Source organism: Amblyomma mixtum, chromosome 2 (assembly GCF_055824585.1).
Source record: "Amblyomma mixtum isolate Tamu chromosome 2, ASM5582458v1, whole genome shotgun sequence".
In the NCBI taxonomy this organism is placed as follows: Eukaryota; Metazoa; Arthropoda; class Arachnida; order Ixodida; family Ixodidae; genus Amblyomma; species Amblyomma mixtum.
In genome coordinates this window covers 135,837,459-135,857,653 of record NC_143013.1, presented here as the reverse complement: position 1 = coordinate 135,857,653, position 20,195 = coordinate 135,837,459, and the positions used below count along the sequence as shown (strand labels likewise).

General features: G+C 50.4%; 1 protein-coding gene across 1 annotated transcript in view; it reads left to right on the top strand.

The window, feature by feature from the left end:
- Positions 1-20,195, top strand: part of LOC149361018 (neprilysin-1-like) — a 125,793-nt gene that overhangs the window by 11,974 nt on the left and 93,624 nt on the right. The window contains exons 3-4 of the mRNA XM_089567975.1: positions 2,926-3,036; positions 9,390-9,482. Of these exons, the coding sequence (XP_089424101.1) occupies positions 2,926-3,036; positions 9,390-9,482 (204 nt within the window). The remainder of the gene's footprint in view (positions 1-2,925; positions 3,037-9,389; positions 9,483-20,195) is intronic.

Below are 20,195 nucleotides of genomic sequence, written 5' to 3'. Positions count from 1 at the left end.
GGCTGCACTTAAGGACAGGAAAAAAAGTTCGAAGTTGGCCATGATGAATGAGTAATCAGTCGAAAAGGCGCCAAATTCTGTAGGCCACATTTTTCAAAACTGCTCAGCTCAGCCAAACTGGCATCCCAGATTACCGTAGGTATTTAGGCAAGATAATTCTTTATTGGGGCGATCGCATGCAAACTTAAATGTTTTCGCGCCTCGGGTAATTAAGAGAGAACTATTTTAACAGCAGGCCGCACGTGGGGCAAATTGCGACATTTTTAAGTTCTGTTTCATTAAATTTGTCTGTGTTTCTATTCAGTTCAACTTTTCATATTTAGTGATCGTGGGCTCAGGACGGTAGGGAATAATTCGGCATTTGTTTTTGATATCCATGAATAAAAAATAATTGCGACGATTAGCTAATTTGTGACGCGTTTTGCCCCTGTCTGCCCTTATGGTTCCAGCCTGTGGGAGTATTACGCTAACCTGAAAATACATTTAGTTTCGTTTAGTTTTATTGCCAGAAGACCTCTTTCGGGGTATTACATAAGGTGTGGGGTGACATATCGTAGCTGATGATTATTAGTTTTCAACATGGGAAGTCACGGTCGTCGCAAACGTCGATGAGCAGGTGATGGCAGCGGCGACGTGATGAAGGCCGTTCCAGTTGATAGTTGTTCGGAAAAAATAAATAACTGGGGTTTAGCTTTGGTTAAACCTGGTAGGTTGCGCAAGCATACATAGCGTTCCATTCGTGATCATCACCGGCTGTAGACGATTCGGTTTTGATAGAGGCGCGGTGCGCCCGTCTAGCAGCGTCTTGAGCGCGCCGCTTAGCATTGTCTCGAGACAGGTCCAATCCCTGAAAATAACGAAGTCCTGGTACTGGGGCTCTTTATACATGAAGACAGACGGTCAGAAACAACATTGGCCAAACTCCGTCAGGTGGGGGACCAGGTGGGCCGCTTGGTCCGCCGGGTTTCTAACAAGCGCGGGGGGTTACGATGTAAGGACGCCTTGCGGCTGGCGCATGCATTTGCAACCAGTCGAATTCTATATTCGACTCCATACCTCCACCTGCGGAAGCAAGACGAGGATTCACTCGAAGTCATCCTCCGCAAAATTAAGTGGGCTCTAGGCCTCCCCGTGACCACCTCCAACAAGCGCCTCCTGGCATGGTGAACACATTTCGGGAGCTCCGTTAAGCCCACTTGACTTGAAATCAATCAATCATTTTTATTTCTGCCTCAAAAAAGTGACAGAGGAGCTGCAGAAAAAGCTGTCATAGACAGCTTGACTATGCTGTCTCGTTGCAATGTTTTGCAACCGTCTGGGTCTAAAAGGTATCGGAGAAGGTGCCAGGTGCGAGTTAGCCTGAGCTGTCCGCGCATGTTGTCACAAATCTGACCCCATTGCTGGGTAGTCAGTGCGACAGTGTGCGCCTCAATCTGTTTGTCTATCTGAGCTACTCTACGCCGAAGCGTTATATTGTGGCGCTGTTTTTTCCAACGGTCTTGCAGGCTTTCGCGGGCCTGCCACAGGTGGAGGAGACGGCTGTCTGTATTGGATGATCAGCCATGATAGGTGATTCTTGAGTAGTAGCAGAGACATCTGCCTGCAGTTTGGAGATCCACTCGTCCAGGTTATTAATCCGGGTAGGCGCGTTCTGAGCAGGTAGGGAACGAAACTGGTCCCAATCCGTGATTAGGGTCGGGCGACCTCTCCGGCGGAACGGAGACATGCTGATGGTGGTCGCGAGGAGATAGTGGTCGCTGCCAAGAGTATTCCCAGTTTTGAGCCACTGATCGAACCGTACTTTTTTGCAGAATGTCTGATCAGGTGAAGTGTCAACAGACGCGCTGTTTCCTACGCGGGTGGGTGTGAGGGTCAGTAACAAGGGTGAAGCCCGGTTCCTGTGCTCGCAACCACAGAGTGTTACCCTTTCGGTTGGCGGTGCGGTAACCCCAAGCGGGGTGGTGGGTATTGAAATCTCCTATATTGAGGAGACCGGAATGGTGCGCGAGCCTGTTGACCCGGGAAAGAAGGGTTCTGAAGTCGCGTCTTCTGTCTTTTGGAGAGCTATAAAGGTTAAGAATGAAGAGGCTTTGGTCGCCCCTTTTACGAGGGAGGAGTTCGAGCAAGACGCAGTCTACGCCAACGTCGTCTAAGGAGTGTTGGACGGCCGTCAGGTTGCGTTGAACCAAAATAGCGGTGTCGGGAGTGGTGACATCTAGGGGGGAGTATGGTTTATAGCCAGGTAGTTTCACTGGGCCATGAGTTTCCTGAAATACGATGATATCCGGGGGGATGTCGGAATTTTAGACATACTGCTGCAGGTTGCCTCGCTTGCGGCGAAACCCCCTGCAGTTCCATTGCCACACATCAAGTAGGCGGCGGGGCGCCAAGGTGAAGTGTGGGTGAAGCTAAGATGGGTTTGGGGGTGGGAGCGTGCGGCAAGCGACCGTAAGGTTTAACGCTCGTCGTGTGGAGGGCGGCCGTTGCGTCTCCCCTAGCTTCAAGGCCTGTGACGCGTGTTTGGATATGTTGCATGAGGGCGTTAAGTTGTTGTTAGATTTGCTGCTGCATTTGTTGTTGGAACTGGAGCATTTGCTGTTGGATTTGTTGGGAAAACTTAGCAAATTTCGCTTCGAGCTTAGCATCAATTTTAGCCTTTAATTTTTCCTCTAGGCGATCCTCAAATTCCTCGAGGTCGGCAAAATTAACGTAGCGTTCTGAGCTGGAGGTAGCTTTCCGCTTAGAGGGAGGACTAGGGGTAGTATCTTTGGATCGCGGGGGAGTAGATGGGGACGCCTGAGGTGAGATGGTAGGAACAGGTTGAAGTGGTAGAGTGGCATTTGTTTGAGGTGGTGGATCGGGTGCAAAGGGTGGACATTTTAAAGAAGCGTTTTCTTGTTGGAGTTTATGACTGCTAGCTTTAAGGGCTGTTATCTCGTCGCGCAGGGCTTGCAGCTCTGAATCACGAGACTGAGATTGCTGAGAGTGAGAAGCCGCAGCTGCCCAGCTCACCTGGTTTTCCGTGGAGGGCTCTCGGTAAGGAGACAACTTGGAGTCCAGGGGTGGGAAGGACCGGGAGCGATTCCGGCTGGAGCGCCGGTAAGAGGAAGAGGAGCGGTTAGAATCCATTTTTGCCGAGGTGTTTCCAGACCCTTGGCGACGGGTCCGGGATCGGGAACGACGGGAGGTGGAGGCACTGTCTGAGTCAGCTTGTAGCTGGCGTTTCAGTACGGCAGCAGGCATTTTGTAGCGGCGTTTACACTTGGAGGAACCAGTCTGGTGAGGACCAGAAGAAACTACACTAGTAGGGGTGCATTCATGGGCCTCGTCAGGGTCGCGAGCTACGCAGTGAGGACGCTTGGAGAGCTTGGGAGACGGGCAAACGTCCTCTCGGTGTCCCGTTTTGCGTCAGTTAAGGCAGGCTTCCACTCTGTTCTTGATGATGTAGCAGCGCACAGCACTGCCTGCGTAGGAGACTTGGCGGGGGACCTTTGTCCCTGCGAAAGTGATGACAATAGTTTGCGTCTTGCCTAAACGGCGGGCGTAGAGAATGCAGTGTTCTGGATTCTGGGGTATCAAGTACTCCATGATTTCCTCTTGGGTCTCATCCACGTATTGGTGGGGAATGATACCTCGGACGTATGCGCCTGGCGGGGCCAAATAGGTGGCAACTGGGTAGCTTGTCGGACCCAGGATGATATCTTGTTGCTTCGTGTAAGTGATGGCGTGGTCCCGGTTCGGGGTGCTAAAGGTGAGGGTGTTGTGAACGAAATTCACCCGAAGGCGGTCCTCTGCGGTATCGGAGTAAGTCAAACGAAGGCTTGAGGTGATTGCTCTGGGAAGAGCGTTATCGCCCCAGGCACGCAGATTGAGGCCCCTGCGAGGACGAATGATGACTTTAAAGTCTTCAAGAGGGTGGTGGTGGTGAAAACTTTTATATTGTAAAAAAAGAGTTTGGGAGCCACAGAGTGGCCCCGCTACATGGTCGGCGTCCCTAGTCCGGGACACCGCACGACGAGGCCCCGTCTCTCGCCCGTATCACCAGAGCCCTTTGGGACTCAAGCGAGGAGCAGTTGAGGAGGGCAATCTCCCATGCCTCTCTGGAAGGGGTAGGGGAAGGGGGGAGGTGGGGATTTTGAGTACATGCCCACACCATGTGGAAGATATCACAGGTCTCCCCACAGTGTGGGCATCGCCCATCCGTGTTAGGATCGTAATGTTTTATTATTGCAGGACAGAGTAGAGTACCTGTCTGCAGGCGCCTTAAAGTTCGCTCCTCCGTCTTACTGAGCCCTTTTGCAGGGGCCGGGAAAAGGCGGTGGTTGTCGCTATAATGTGTTAATATTTCCCTGAATCGCAGCATCGGCTGGTTAGTCTCCGAGCCAGAAGACGTGGCAGTGACGGCGCGCCTCGAGGTAGCTTACGTGACGTGGAAGGAGGTAGCTGGAGGGAGGTAGCCGAGCCAAGATCGCTGCCTCGTGGAGATAGAGGAGAGTTAAAAGGTCAGAGGAAAGAGAAAAAGAAAAGAAAAGAAAAGAAGAGACGTCGTCGGAGCAACAAGCGCGTCCGCCGAAGCGGACGCTGGCTGAAAAAAACAGATAAGCCGACTGAGTTGTTGTTGTTGCTACTGAGAGAAGGATGAAAAGGAAATTGCACGGGCCTGCCTACTGGCTCGAGCCGAGCCACCACCGCTGCCTCGTGCAGATAGAGGAGAGTTAAAAGATAAGAGGAAGGAGTGAAAGAAGAGAAAAGACGCGCGTCGCAGCAACAACCACGTCCGCCGTAGCGGACGCTGGCTGAAAAAACATAAGCGGCCGTAGCCGCGCTTCGTCACCACTTACCGCGGCCGAAGTTGTTGTTGTTGCGACTGAGAGAAAACCGAAAAGGAAAGTGCACGGGCCTGCCAACTGGCTCGAGCCGAGCCACCACAGCTTCCACGAGCAGATAGAGGAGAGTTAAAAGATAAGAGGAAGGAGTGAAAGAAGAGAAAAGACGCGCGTCGCAGCAACAACCGCGTCCGCCGTAGCGGACGCTGGCTGAAAAAACAGATAAGCGGCCCTAGCCGCGCTTCGTCACCACCTACCGCGGCCGAAGTAGTTGTTGTTGCGACTGAGAGAAGAACGAAAAGGAAAGTGCACGGGCCTGCCAACTGGCTCGAGCCGAGCCACCACAGCTGCCACGAGCAGATAGAGGAGAGTTAAAAGATCAGATGAAGGAGTGAAAGAAGAGAAAAGACGCGCGTCGCAGCAACAACCGCGTCCGCCGTAGCGGACGCTGGCTGAAAAAACAGATAAGCGGCCGTAGCCGCGCTTCGTCACCACCTACCGCGGCCGAAGTAGTTGTTGTTGCGACTGAGAGAAGAACGAAAAGGAAAGTGCACGGGCCTGCCAACTGGCTCGAGCCGAGCCACCACAGCTGCCACGAGCAGATAGAGGAGAGTTAAAAGATCAGATGAAGGAGTGAAAGAAGAGAAAAGACGCGCGTCGCAGCAACAACCGCGTCCGCCGTAGCGGACGCTGGCTGAAAAAACAGATAAGCGGCCGTAGCCGCGCTTCGTCACCACCTACCGCGGCCGAAGTTGTTGTTGTTGCGACTGAGAGAAGAACGAAAAGGAAAGTGCACGGGCCTGCCAACTGGCTCGAGCCGAGCCACCACAGCTGCCACGAGCAGATAGAGGAGAGTTAAAAGATCAGAGGAAGGAGCGAGAGAAGAGAAAAGACGCGCGTCGCAGCAACAACCGCGTCCGCCGTAGCGGACGCTGGCTGAAAAAACAGATAAGCGGCCGTAGCCGCGCTTCGTCACCACCTACCGCGGCCGAAGTAGTTGTTGTTGCGACTGAGAGAAGAACGAAAAGGAAAGTGCACGGGCCTGCCAACTGGCTCGAGCCGAGCCACCACAGCTGCCACGAGCAGATAGAGGAGAGTTAAAAGATCAGATGAAGGAGTGAAAGAAGAGAAAAGACGCGCGTCGCAGCAACAACCGCGTCCGCCGTAGCGGACGCTGGCTGAAAAAACAGATAAGCGGCCGTAGCCGCGCTTCGTCACCACCTACCGCGGCCGAAGTTGTTGTTGTTGCGACTGAGAGAAGAACGAAAAGGAAAGTGCACGGGCCTGCCAACTGGCTCGAGCCGAGCCACCACAGCTGCCACGAGCAGATAGAGGAGAGTTAAAAGATCAGAGGAAGGAGCGAGAGAAGAGAAAAGACGCGCGTCGCAGCAACAACCGCGTCCGCCGTAGCGGACGCTGGCTGAAAAAACAGATAAGCGGCCGTAGCCGCGCTTCGTCACCACCTACCGCGGCCGAAGTTGTTGTTGCGACTGAGAGAAGAACGAAAAGGAAAGTGCACGGGCCTGCCAACTGGCTCCAGCCGAGCCACCACAGCTGCCACGTGCAGATAGAGGAGAGTTAAAAGATCAGAGGAAAGAGAAAAAAAGAAAAGACGCGCGTCGCAGCAACAACCGCGTCCGCCGAAACAGACGCTGGCTGAAAATAAATTTGCTGGGGTTTAGCTTTGGTTAAACCTAGTAGGTTGCGTAAGCATCCATAGCGTTCCATTCGGGATCTTCACCGTTTGTAGACGATTCGGTTTCGATAGAGGAGCGGTGCGCCCGTCTAGCAGCGTCTTGAGCGCGCCGCTTAACAAGGCGCTGTTCGCGTTCTTCGTCTGTCTCCGAAGCCCGTTGTCGTTTCCTGGCTTCGTCAAGCCGACGTCGCCTCCCTTTCTGTTTATCAGGCGGCATGACGACGAACTGTGATGCCAACTCAGGTGAACGTTTTCTCCCTAGATTGAAGAAAAATCCCTAGCCTTTAATTGTTTAATTGTTAATGCGACCATTTCAGCTTTAACAAAGTCTGAGCGCAGTTCACTGTTTCGTCCATTGGTTATACATTTTGTCAGAGATAAACAAAAGCGTGTTAGCCGCAATTGGAGCTGTTTTTCTTTGTTTTTTTTTGTAGTTTTACCTTACATAGAAGGCCCACAGATGGCGCCAGTTTTTTCAGAGGGTCACTGGAGAGGAAGATAGTGAGCAACGACGCTCTGCAGACTCCCCCTCTATCTAAAATGAACTTCCAGCAGACGACTCCCGTTTCACCGCAACGGCTTTTGAGCTGCTCCTTCAGCTGGCTTATCATTACGCGCAAAGAACCTATGCAGCTCTTTGAAACATAAATGCAGTTGATCCCAAGTTGACAGAGCTGGCATTTTCCGCTAAGCCCTGGCAACACATGAAAGTATTTTATTCAGACACCATTAAGGGTTGTTTTAAGGATTGTTTTAAGAGGCACACAGAAAGACGAAAATGTTTAAATTCATAAAAGACTCCTTCTCGCCTCATAGAGAACATTCAGAAGCAGTGAAATGGCTTATCTCACCTCACAGTTATTTATTAATCATAGTCGCAATCAAAGACCGTCAAATAGTTTTGGAGTTACTAAGGATTAACATCACGAGAAATTGACATAACCAAAAATGTAATCTTGTTATAGTTATACAGCAATGGTACAGACGTAGGATTGGTAATTACAAAATCAGGACGTGATTCCTTACAACTTGGAATATGTTTTTTGGTTGAACAGCACGTTTAAATGAAGTGGTCTAGCATACGTGGAGAATGCGAATTATTGTGGCACTTTTTGGTAAAGTTAAGCGGTGAGCGTAAACGTAGCGCGTTGATCCAGGCACTACAAGTTAAAATTCAACTTCTTCTTTTCATTAGCATTTGTCATAGTTTTTTTCTGTTCCAAGCGCAAAATAATCAGATACACATGTCATTAAGCCGCTTAGAATAGCAATTCTACGGCCTCTCAAAATCCTTAGATTTCACAAAAAAGACGCTAGGTTCCTAAAGCAAAGAAAAAACCCCTAGATCTAGGGATAAATCTCTAGGGTTGGCATCACTGACGACGAAGCCGGCTTGTTGTTGTTGTTGTTGTGACTGAGAGAAGGATGAAAAGGAAATTGCACGGGCCTGCTACTGGCTCGAGCCAAGCCACCACCGCTGCCTCGTGCAGATAGAGGAGAGTCAAAACATCAGAGGAAAGAGAAAAGGAAAGAAAAGACGCGCGTCGCAGCATCAACTGCGTCCCAAATTTTAGATTTAATTATACTCCATTCCCTGTACATGAGTGCGTTTGTATCCGCTATGCACCCTGGCCAATCCCCCGCCGTGGGTATGTGCCATTCAGCCCGAGGACATCATCATCATCATCAACTGCGTCCGCCGGTACGGACGCGGCTCAAAAAACTGATAAGCGGCCGAAGCCGCGCTCGCCGAAGCGAGAACAGATACAAGCGAGCGAACGCATTTTATACCCCCCCCCCCCCGTTCTCCAGCCTCCTCTCCACACTCCGCAGCTGGCGAGAGCGCGGCGAGGGCAGCGCCTCCCCTCGGCAGCGGCGCGGCTACAGCTGTAATGCGCCGCGCCTCGCGCCGCCCTAACCCGACGGCTTGAAGTGGGAGCCCAGCGACGGCCGTTCTTGTTGCCATGGCAACGACGCTTCATCTGTTGCGCGCGTGCCTCGCGCTGCCCTTACCCGACGGCTTGAAATGGGGGCCCATCTGAGGTCGCTCTAAAGGTCAACCATGCCTCGCGCCGCCCCTGCGCGAAAGGCTGAAACCTGGCGTATGTATTGCTTACGCAATAAACATGAATCAGCAAACGTACCGGTTATAGTACGTGGTTGAGCAATATGAAATGGTTGTGCGGTGCGGTGGGGTATGCGGAAGGTGGTGTTATGTATGGGGGAGGATTGAGTGAACTATGAAATACCGAGTGAAGCAAGCAAAGGCTAGCGATGCGACGACGAGTGCTGATTCAAAAGTTCATTTTCATTAACTTATCTCGTGCCCTTGAAGCACAGTGGCGGCGTATGATTTGTAAATATTCTCTTGTGCCCTACGTAACTTGCTTGGTTAAACATCCTCTTATTCATGTCCAACATTGCCGGACAAAAATTTTGAATGTTGGAAAATTTTAATGTACTGCTATGGAAATATTGAAGGTAGTGGTTCATTCTTCCAACGTATAGCAAAATTCTTCTTTAAATTTTTTTCCATCGCTTGCACCCGCGAGCCAAAACGATAGCAAAACCATAACGATAGCCAGAACGATAAGAAAAGCGTTAATAGTAAAAAATGGAAGCCTGTAGATGGGAAATCTGGGGATATCTTTATTGTTTTAATAAAATCTTGCAATATATGAAAAAATTGCGTTCATGAATTCTTTCCTGTTCAAAAATACTTTTGTGTAGAATTGCTGGGTATGTAGCGTCAAGGAGCACAGACCTCCTGCAACACAGCAGGCGTCGCTCAATGAGCCGGCCAGCACTGCTTTCGTAAGAGGCTCTCATAACTAACAGCGACCACTGACTGCCCCTCTGCCACGCAGACGCTCGCGTCCAGTACCTGAGCCTTCAGAAGCAGAACTCCTGGAGCAGCAGCAGCAGCCGGAAAGACGACGCCGATGCGGAGCCCACCAAAGGTCAGTATAATGTCTATAAAATTCTTATTGATTCTATTTTCTTTCTATAGATATTTCGTTTTATCTAATCTTAGGTTTATAGTTTGGGGATGTGACATCCCAAAACGACTCAAGCAATGAGGGACGCCATAATGAAGAGCTCTGTAAATTTCGACTACCTGGGGTTCTTTGACGTGCACTGACATCGCACAGTACACGGGCCTCTAGAATTTCGCCTCCATCGAAATGCGACCGCCGCGGCCGGGATCGAACCCGCATCTTTCGGTTCAGCAGCCGAACGCCATAACCACTGAGCCATCGCAGTGGCTTTGTTTATTCATACTCGATAGATTGTCTATGGACAAATGTCTACTGAAAGTGTATGGCAGTAAGTCTGCAGATTGTCTATTGACTGTTTATAGGATTTGTATTGCCTATACACTACTCTATAGGATTTTGTAGACAAAAATCTGTGGACAGTTTATAGACTGTTCGAAGAAATTTTGTAATGCAGCTGGCACAAACATCCTTTAGCATAGCGAGATGCAGGCGTCGGAGTTTATGGGCCTATGCTTAGCGCACTCGTGGCGCACTAAACCGGTGTGCGCTTTGTTAGAAACAAAATTTAGGACAGTTTCTAACCGCAGACCTTATCTTCGCGTAAAGGCGCATGGTGTTTTGATGGCTCGTGTCAGTTTAGCTCTCGAGAACTTTCATGTATACTTCACATCAACCAAGTCATGCTACGCTACGAATGCTACGCCCTTTGGTCTTGATATGCGCAGTGGTTGAAAAAAAGCTAGATTCACTGTGCGTACAGCGATAGTCATGGATATAGAATTAGCAGATGTCTCAGCTCTTACCCGTGGTCGGAAGGATATGGTAAGAAACATCAGTTGGCTGTTAGGTCTGTTTGGACGCGGAGTGAATATAAGAAAACGATGGTATAGACATAAATGGCCTTTAGATGCCGCTCACTGGTTATGTAACAAAGAAAGCACGTGAGGGCTCAGCGCCTGGTAAAGGTGTCTGCAGCGAATATGGTTTGTTATTTGTTCCGCAGCGGTCTTAAAAAATAGTGGTCCAGGCGGAGGCCGCTCTTATAAATGCTTGGCGACGAGTCAGGATTTCGAAGAAAAGTGCTTATTATGGGGAACTGGGCTTCACACCTAGCACAAACGAAACGGCGGCGATAGCAGCACGCGAGCACGCGATCACGGTAGCGGTTGTCGATCTCAGAACAGCTGTGGCTACGGGTCGTGCTTTATTTAGACAATGTTACTCGTCATATAGTCTGTGACGACGCATAGCCCACAGCGCGTAATCGCTATCCTTCGTGAGAAGTCTAGCCACGTCTAGCCAACGCACAGGAGACGCAAAGCAGAAAGCGAAAAAGCTGCTTGCCGGCGACGACAAACAGAGCACAATTTTTAAAAAGGTAGCTACGACAAAACGTGGCAAAATTTGGGCTGAAAGTTTAGCTAGAAAGTAGAGGTATGACGACATGACGTCTGTATGCACCCTTCCAACTTCAGAGCGAACATTTATCGCTCGCCCACAAACCGGTTGCCCAGAACTGTGCCTGTGAGAATCGGTTTCAGAACGTGTCGCTCTCATCAACAAAATAAAAAAAAAACATCTTTCGAGTTTCGGTCACTTGACTAATGCGACATTTAAGAACTTACAGCTGCCGCAGCCGGTATATGCCGACACTTGATTTTGAAATACGCCAGGTACTCATCGGCATACTGATCTTGCAGAGGAACCGGTTCTGCATGCCACATGTAGCAATATCCAGGCGATGCTCTTTCCTGCCGTCTTCCCTTGCGTTTTCCTGCTGCTTGGAAATGCATGGTGAAGTATATGGTGTTTAACTTTCAAAAGCTGCTCACTAGCTATCGGAGACACCACAGTATATTTATTTTGACCGCATTTAATTCTTAAAGGGACTATGAAATAAATTTATTGAGATTACGTAAAGATAGGCAATCCATCACTCGTCACCTCAGCGCAAGAATTTTTGAGCTAGCATCAATAACAACGAATTTATAGACGATTAAAAATCACGCTCCTCCTCTCCCCCCTCAACTCGTATGCCCGGGGCACCATAAAAAAATAAAGAAAACAGCTCCGCGACTGGGCACCGCCAATGAATACGCCATTCGCTGATGTTTGGTTTACGACTTCCGGTTATCCCACTCCCGAGGAGCAGCGTGCGTCGGCAGCGTCTCTCCGGTCTCTGCGCTTTCTTGGCTCCCGAACTCGCGACAGAAAGAGGCGGCAGAGGTAAATTGAAAACATATGCGCGAAGGCAATGGCCTGGATCGCGCTTGCCCGAGGAGGGCGCGCGGCGGTCGAGCAGACGATTTTCACCGCTACCGGAAGTGTGCCCGTGACGTCGTAGCTGCCGCGGCTCGAGCGAATGACAGCGTGTGGTGGCCTGCCGACGTCTTGGGACTAGTGACGTCTGTTTTCCCGATTTTGGTTCCAAAATGGCCCCCTACGAAGACACCAAACGGCCCGCGAATGTAAAAAAACACGATTTTTAAAAATTCATAATAAATTGCCGGCTCAGTTCCGAAGAGTCATACTTGGTGGCAATGCTTCTGAGCATCACTTCTAACATTTACAAGCGGCTTTTAATTCTTTGCATGGTCCCTTTAAATGCGCACCGTCATCGCAGTGCACACGGACGCTTCTGCATTTCGCTTCCACTTAAATGCGACCACCGCGGCCCAGATCTGGACCCACGGCCTTGAACTCAGCTCGCGAACGTTGTAGCCACAAAGCCTCCGCGGCGGGGTTTTTGCTATTTCTATGCTTGTTGTAGCTCCGCGGATGGAATCAAGCCACTATAAAGCGTTACCTTATAAGAAAGCTCTCCCGAATCATTTCCATTTCTTTTCGTTAGCATCAAAGTTCGGCTCCACTGCACAAGTTTTGTAAAAGACTAACTGTAACTGAAGCCAGCGCAGCGGGCTGTACAAAGGTAATTGATAAGGGCAACGTTCACAAACTAAACAAAGTAACGTGGATTAAACAAGAAAGTTGAGCAAATATATTAGCTGAAAAACACAGAGAAATGTAGTGTAGAGATACTTATCATACCAGGAACATATAACTATAGGAGTCCGATTTCCCGGTTTAAACAACAACAACAATAACCGATATGCGTACGCCGAATTCATTTCGTTAAATTCGGTTTTAACCAAATAAGGCCAGTATCCATCAGATATACGCCACTGCTAGCTGGCTATAGAGCACGGGCTACAATTTGTCACATCAAAGAACTAAGTGTCGGTAGCCAGGAGCGCGGGGAACCAATGGAATCGTTGAATTGAGTCATGCAGGAGCACGCTTTGCGGAATTCCTCCTCTATTTGAGACAAACTTTTGGTGCAGACTGAGAGACTGGTCTTGCTCGTCAAAGTTCGTCTAGAGCAGCGTAGGGCCTTCTGCTTAAAGGTCGCCATTACCTAGCAGAGGCGTTACTTGGTGGCGGAGTTTACGCATGGCATGTTAGGACGCTGTCGACGTTTGTAACCGTGACAAGCCACTGTCAACCCTAAACAATGCCCAAGCGTCATGAAAAAATTAGCTGAGGTTTAGCTCTGGTTAAACCGGGCAAGTTGCGTAAGCAAGCAGCAACTGTTTAGCCCGAGGCGAACGCGCGTATTTATTCCCCGTCTTCCTCCCACTTCCTCTCTCCTCTCCCCACATTCCGACGCATGCGTCGAGAGCGCGCGACTAGGCGTGCGACGGCGGCGCAGCGACGGTCCTGCCGCCTGGTGGAGCGCGGCTGCAACGGTTGCTATGGCAACGGCGCTCAATCTGTTTGACCTCTCTGCGGCTTAATTAAGGTCAACGTGGCCGCCGCCGGGAGCCACGCGACGGCTCGAAACCTGGCTCAGTATTGCTTACGCAAAAAAATTGATGTTCTCGCTGCTTCTTGTGGGTCAGCGGCACTAATATCATGCGCACAACACGATAGGAGGCCTGCTGTCTCGGTCTGTATTTCGGCTGCGGTCGCTTCTCCTTTCCGAACCTAAGCATTGCTCGCGAGAAGTGTCTGGTACTTTCAGAGCGCGTTCCGTGACTGAAGGACTGCGCAATGTTTCGCGAGGATTTAATACACTTCTGTTTATCCCCACAGCCAGATAAGGCTAGGCCGTCGAGAAGACAGGCCTTGTTTCACTTGCCTGGGAAGCAAGTTTATACCAGATGTTTCAGCGAAGGCGAACCAAAATTTTTGGAAATAGGCTTTTTCAGGTATGAATCGACTTCTGAGGCACATTACTACCTGCGCTGGTGGACATTGCAGAACGGGTAAATAATGCTAATTAGTTAGCTGCATAGTTAATTTCTGATAATTAACTTTTTAACTATAGCTGTTAGGCTACAGGTTGCGATTAGAGATTTACAGCCGGTGGTTACAAACAGGCATCCCAGTTTTTAGAATCTCGAAAACGTGATTACTCTCGGCGCTGTGGCTGGTCAAAATTTGGCTATTTCTACTAGTTACATGCACTGCAGGGGTTGTTTTGCCTCAATGCTTTGCGAAAGCGCATGTGTTTGGGCATGGTGTTAGCAAAACTTGTTGGGCCACTGCACCAAGTGTCATCGGGTTTTCGAAATGCTTAAAAATTTATATGGATATTATTAACGACCGGCTACAAATCTCCAATTGCAACTGGTTGCCTAACTGTGACAGTTAAAACGTTAATTACCAAAAGTTTCTTAAGAGGCTAATTTGCTATATATATTCACCCGTTTTTTAATGTCCGCCGAAGCATGTATTATTGTGCTGCAACAGCCGCCTTCGTACCTCAATAAGCCTGCTTAAAAAATTCTGGTTCACCTTCGCTGAAGCACCAGGTATATGTGCTGCTTTTTTGCTGCTTATCTTGATTTTTCTTTTTGCCTGGGAGGGCGGGTTCAGGGTTTCGCGCAACTTGTTTACAAAAATAAACTTCTATTGTGGTTTTGTTTTAACCCATTAGGTCCCAAGAAAAATCTAACTGAGGAATTTTCTTCATTCTTAGCACATAATGCTCTCTTATAGAGAAAAACAGACAGCTTAAATTTCGTTACGACTGCTCCATTCCTTTCGACGTTGCACAGGTGTACATTTTATAGTACGCTGGGTCTTCCCTATTGCAAATGTGGCTACCGCGCTCCACTCCACTTGGTGGCGTGAATTTTGCCAGTGTGTCCGTGATTTTTACGCAGGGTGGTATAACACTTCTTGCAGGCCCTCATGAATCTTTTCTTTCTATACTGGCACCGCAGTTATTCTAATGTGCCCGGGAAGCTTTCCCCTTTTCAAAGAAGCACCATACACGGTTGAGCCAGAGCGTCGGCGAACCTCTGGTTGCTTCATGTCAAGGCGTAGGTAATGACGGGCAACGTTCTTACAAAAGCAAAAATAGCGAGCAGGCTCGTATCTAGCAATTTGGTAGATTGTTCAGGCGTTCACAATTGCAAAGTGGAGCTTTCGTGTAAACAGCCACTCCGACTTTTTGTCCCTGATGCCGATGTAGTAGCATTTGAGGACTTGATCCAAAAGGTCTACACCTGCCATACCACTGTTGTAAAAGGAGAGGAGTTTTGGCTTACAAAAGTCCTGTTTGTCGTGCGCTCTAGACAACCACCGCTTTACAGAACATGTAGACTCAATGCTATTATAGTTGCAGGCCATACTGACAACACTGGGGTCATCAGGCTACAATAAAAGCACGTAACCTACACTATTGACGCAAGAATCAATTTTTCCTGACTGCTTCTATTCCGTTGTATTCTTCTGGCCGAGTGGACACTTCCTAAACCGTTTTGGCGAACGGTTCCTGTAGCACGAAATTCCTCCCGGCGGAGCTTTATCAGAATGCCTTGACTGGTAAAAAAAAAATTGCCAAAACATACTAACTGGTATTAGGATCGGGTGAGCGTGCTCGGGCCGGAGAAGGGACGAGGAAGGCGGGAGACGGGGTTACGAAGAGAAGCAAGGAAGGAAGAAGTTTATGCAGGAATATTTACATTATTTACAAAAAGGGTAACTGAGAGAGACTCTCAGTGAACGGGAACTTCTTCAGGAGTCAACAGGAGTGCTCTGCAGTCCCCAAAACAACAACCCGTTAAAAAGCGCACGGATTCCCCAGATCCCTGTCTGGGGAAATAGTTCGAAGAATGGCGTGTCCAATCAGACGGACCGTTGTGGATACTGTTGATACCGCCCACGGCAGGGCGGCGCTGGGCCGTGGGGCTCTCCCGCAGCTCGGTTGATGGGAGAGGGTAGAGGCTCAGTAATTAAACACTGCTGTCTTTCACTCAGCACACCACCACTCTGTTCGTTGACCCGAGGGTCGACTCGGCCACGGAACGCCGCCACCGTCGCCGCATCTTCGGCCTTCGGCGGTCTTTGACCTTCGCCGCTGCTTCTGCCGCTGCTTCTGCCGCTGCTGCCGTCTTTGCCAGCCCCCGCCGCATCTTTGGCCTTCGCCGGTCAGGCTCCGCTGCCTTAATCTACCCAGGCAAGAGGGGGGGGGGGCATCCCAAACCCGACAGCACCCCCGCCACCAGACAATGCGCCCGAAAGATGAGCCGCTCCTACGCAGCTCGGCTGACAGGACGTGCGAGAGGGGGCTCTCGTTCCGCACTTCTCCAGGCCTCTCTTCATCGGCTGTCGATGTCCAGCTCTCGGAATTTCTCTGGAAGGCGAGTCAAACGGAACCATAAACGCCAAGCCACACACAGCAAAAGCAAGTGCCGTCTGTTGCCCGCTCGCCCCGCCAGACCAAAACCAAAGCAAAACTGCTTATGCCTAGCCATCCCTCTAAGTAAAATCTTAAATGAAACAAAATTTTCCTCAACGAACACGAAGTGCGTAGCCAATGCACGGTTCAGGTGTTCAGACCTCTGTGTTGTCATCATGTGTTGTGTCATCATGCATGACACTTCATCATGCATGACACTTCAAGAAACAGAGGGAAAATAAGAATTGGTCTGCAATCGGTCGGAAAGGTGGAAACTATTCTCAGATATTACCCGGGCAGGGGGGTAATCAACCGAGAGGTGAGACAGAGGCTTTAATTTTGCCCCAAGCTACTTCCTATCCTTAACTACGACAATTGCCCATGTCGTCTTCCTTGCATTCTGCATCGCAGCAGACACGACGTAAATGTGTGAAACTTGCACAACAAACCTGCAGAAGTGGCATACTGCACAACTTCATACGGCCACACAAAGTAGCGCCTCTAGGAGCTCACACGAGCTACGTATGCTACAATGTCCAGGAGAGGCTTCGCTCGCGCCTCTACGTCAGCGGACACTAGCGTGTAACAAATATTGTAGGTAACCCTACTTGCAGAACCGCACAACAAACACTGCCGAAGTAATAACGTTGTGCAAAAGTCAATGCGGCAGAAAATTTGAGCATCTCTGGGAGCTCACGCCAGCTACCTAAGCTATGATGGCCAAAAGTGGCCTCGCTCGTGCTTGAGTGTCAGCGGACACTAGCACGCAATAATCGGAGCAGTTTAAGCTGACGTGTCAAACCACGAAACCGACCCAACAAAATTACAGCTCGAAGTAATCTCGCAGCACCCACGCGAGGGACTGCGCCACATTCGCCCATGAGTTACTTCGCTGTACCTTCGTGCCTCAGCGGGCACTCTCACAATTCGCAGCGCAGCTAAACCTATATACAAGTGCCTGCTGCACGGCAATTCGCATCAAATCTCGACTAAGTGATGCCGTCAAAGAACAAATATCGACACAAGATAATCGCGGATGCGACCAAACCTCACAAATGAAATCTTTCGCGCTACAAAGAACTGCGCATTAGAAAGGTTACAAAGATACAAGCGTCAAAGTTACATCACTACAATGAAAGTAACAAAAGAATGCAAAATTCCGCTTGAGCATAAAACCTAAAACTTGGTTTGCCTCGACCTTTCTTTGTACAGTTGAATAGATGGATACAAGGAACAGCAAACAGTAAATTCGAAAGGTAATAAGACTGAAAAGTGTCTTGCGATTCAAGGGATCCCCTGGTCCCTATTCTTCAGACGCGCCCTGGGTGGTCGCGGTCGGACGGCCGGGCTACCAGTTAAGGTTTCCAAAAACCTGTGGGGCTGATTAGTTCCGCCTGTGCTAGAGCGGCGCTTCCCCCTCTCTCGGTTCCCTGCATGCTGCGTCCCCCTCCGACCCGCGGGTCCTCTGTGGCGTTCTTTTGTGCGGCGACCGTGCACCCTTCTCTCTAGCACGCCGCCCGCGTCACATGCCTTATCCCTTTTGCGGTCTCTCAATGGAGCAGGTGGTTCACCTCCAGACTGGGCATGATTAGTCGGCCGGGTTTTTCTGCAGGGCCTGCGAACTCTTGAGCGCCGCGCTGGTAATTTTGAGAAATTACGCGGGGTGCTCAAATGTGGAAGCTTGACCCGCGCTTTTTGCCTTCTCGCAGAAGTGTTCGGATTAGCTGCCTTCACGCGTAGCCGTTTCCCGGAAACCTCGCCTGTTGACTTTCGCTGCCTTTCGAAAGTTCTCGCGTGGCCAACAGGTGCTAAGCTGCCGGCCCTCGCCTTAGTCGAGCCATTAATTTTCAGAGGCTCATCGGTTTCGCCATCTTTCTCTCGCAGCAAAGCCACTTGTGCCTCTCTCACAGTGCCAGGCGACGGCTCACCTGCACAACCGCTCGCTCCCGTGACCTCTGCTGTTTCCTCTGAGCACAAGAGCTCTCTGTCCTGAATTTGGCGTTTTGGGGCGGCGTCATCAACATTCTGGACTCCAGCGACAATCTGACTGGCATCGCTCTTTATATCTAACGCGGCGCTCTTACTTGGCGCTTGAACGTTGATATCTGGTAACTCTCCGTGGCGCTCTTTCCCGGAAAGCTGTCTTTCAGTGCGGCGGCATACAAGCTCAGTACCGTATTTCTTCCGCCGAACCTCCGCCTCATTTGCCATAGCGGCAACTGTCTCAGGGCTAGAACCAGCCATGTCACTCTCTTCCTGACTGTCTGCAGTTGCTACCAAAACACTCTTGGTGCTTTTGCTATAACTGGCGGCGTTGTTACTCTTTTTGTCTGCCTTTAGACCTATACTTTCGGTCCCTGTTTCTGCGGAACTGGCAGTTATTTCTGGGCTTGGCCCTGCCCTGTCACTGCTCTTCTGAGCAACTATTTTGTGCGTAGCTGACCAAGCGGGGTTCGTTGGCTGGTCGCTATCGCACTGATGGGAGCGCTGCCCGCTGCCATCATTTCGACCTTTGGAGTCGCCTTCTACCTTTATGCCGAAGAAGCGAAATAGGGCCCTTTTCGCTATTGCATAACTGTCGATCTCCTCGTCGGACAGGCGCGCTAATACACCGCCGACGTCACCAGGGAGGATGGCCACCAACATCATCGACCAGTCGCCCTGGTCCAGCTCTTCCTCCCTACAAATTCGCTCAAAGTTTTCGAGGAAAGCTCTGAAGCTCTCGCCTCTGCGGTAACTCCTCAGACGATCTCGAGCCCTTCGCCATCTGAGAAACTGAGTCTTACGCACTAGCTCCTGCTGCTCTCGTTTACGCAGTTCGTCGAGCTCAGCGCGTCTTCTACGACACTGCTCCTGCCATTCTCTTTCTTTCTCCTCTCGGAGCCTTCGCCGTTCCTGCTGCTGAAGCAGTTCTCTCTGCTCTTTCTCCTCGCGGAGTTTTCGCTTTTCCTGCTCCTCTCGCTTCTCTCTCTCCTGGAGAAGCCCTCGCGTTTCTCGCTCCGATTTTCGCTCTACAATCGTCTCCCACGCCTCGTCTGCCTCTTCGACTGTCACCTCCTCCGCCCGTATCACATCCAAAATCACCTCTCTCGTTTTAGCGGGGCCTACTGATATGCCCAGTTCTTCCAAAATTTCAAGGAGTTCCTCTACCTTGAACTTCTCCATCGCGGAACGCACTTCGTGCCGCTAATCCCCGCTAAAACACAACCCTCAGCTTGAGGCGAACAAAACACAAAACTGCCAAATTTTCATTCCCCAGAAATCCAAAATCCCACTACTAACATCTGCCTGTGCTAGTGCGGTCTGGCGAAACGAATGGCAAACATCGGGCACTCACCCTGCCGAGATACAGCTGGCGCCGTCAGTCCCGTAGCTGCCGGGGTCCGTTGGAGCCGGTGACCTGACGCGTCCATCTCTCGGTCTTCGGAAGCGTAGCTGATGCAGTCAATCACGTAGCTGCCGGGGTCCGTTGGAGCCGGTGAGTTGACTTGGGGAATCTCGAGCAATTCAATTCTTCGGACGTAGGTTCCATCTCACCGCTGGCAACCAGTTAATAGGATCGGGTGAGCGTGGTCGGGCCGGAGAAGGGACGAGGAAGGCGGGAGACGGGGTTACGAAGAGAAGCAAGGAAGGAAGAAGTTTATGCAGGAATATTTACATTATTTACAAAAAGGGTAACTGAGAGAGACTCTCAGTGAACGGGAACTTCTTCAGGAGTCAACAGGAGTGCTCTGCAGTCCCCAAAACAACAGCCCGTTAAAAAGCGCACGGATTCCCCAGATCCCTGTCTGGGGAAATAGTTCGAAGAATGGCGTGTCCAATCAGACGGACCGTTGTGGATACTGTTGATACCGGCCACGGCAGGGCGGCGCTGGGCCGTGGGGCTCTCCCGCAGCTCGCTTGATGGGAGAGGGTAGAGGCTCAGTAATCAAACACTGCTGTCTTTCACTCAGCACACCACCACTCTGTTCGTTGACCCGAGGGTC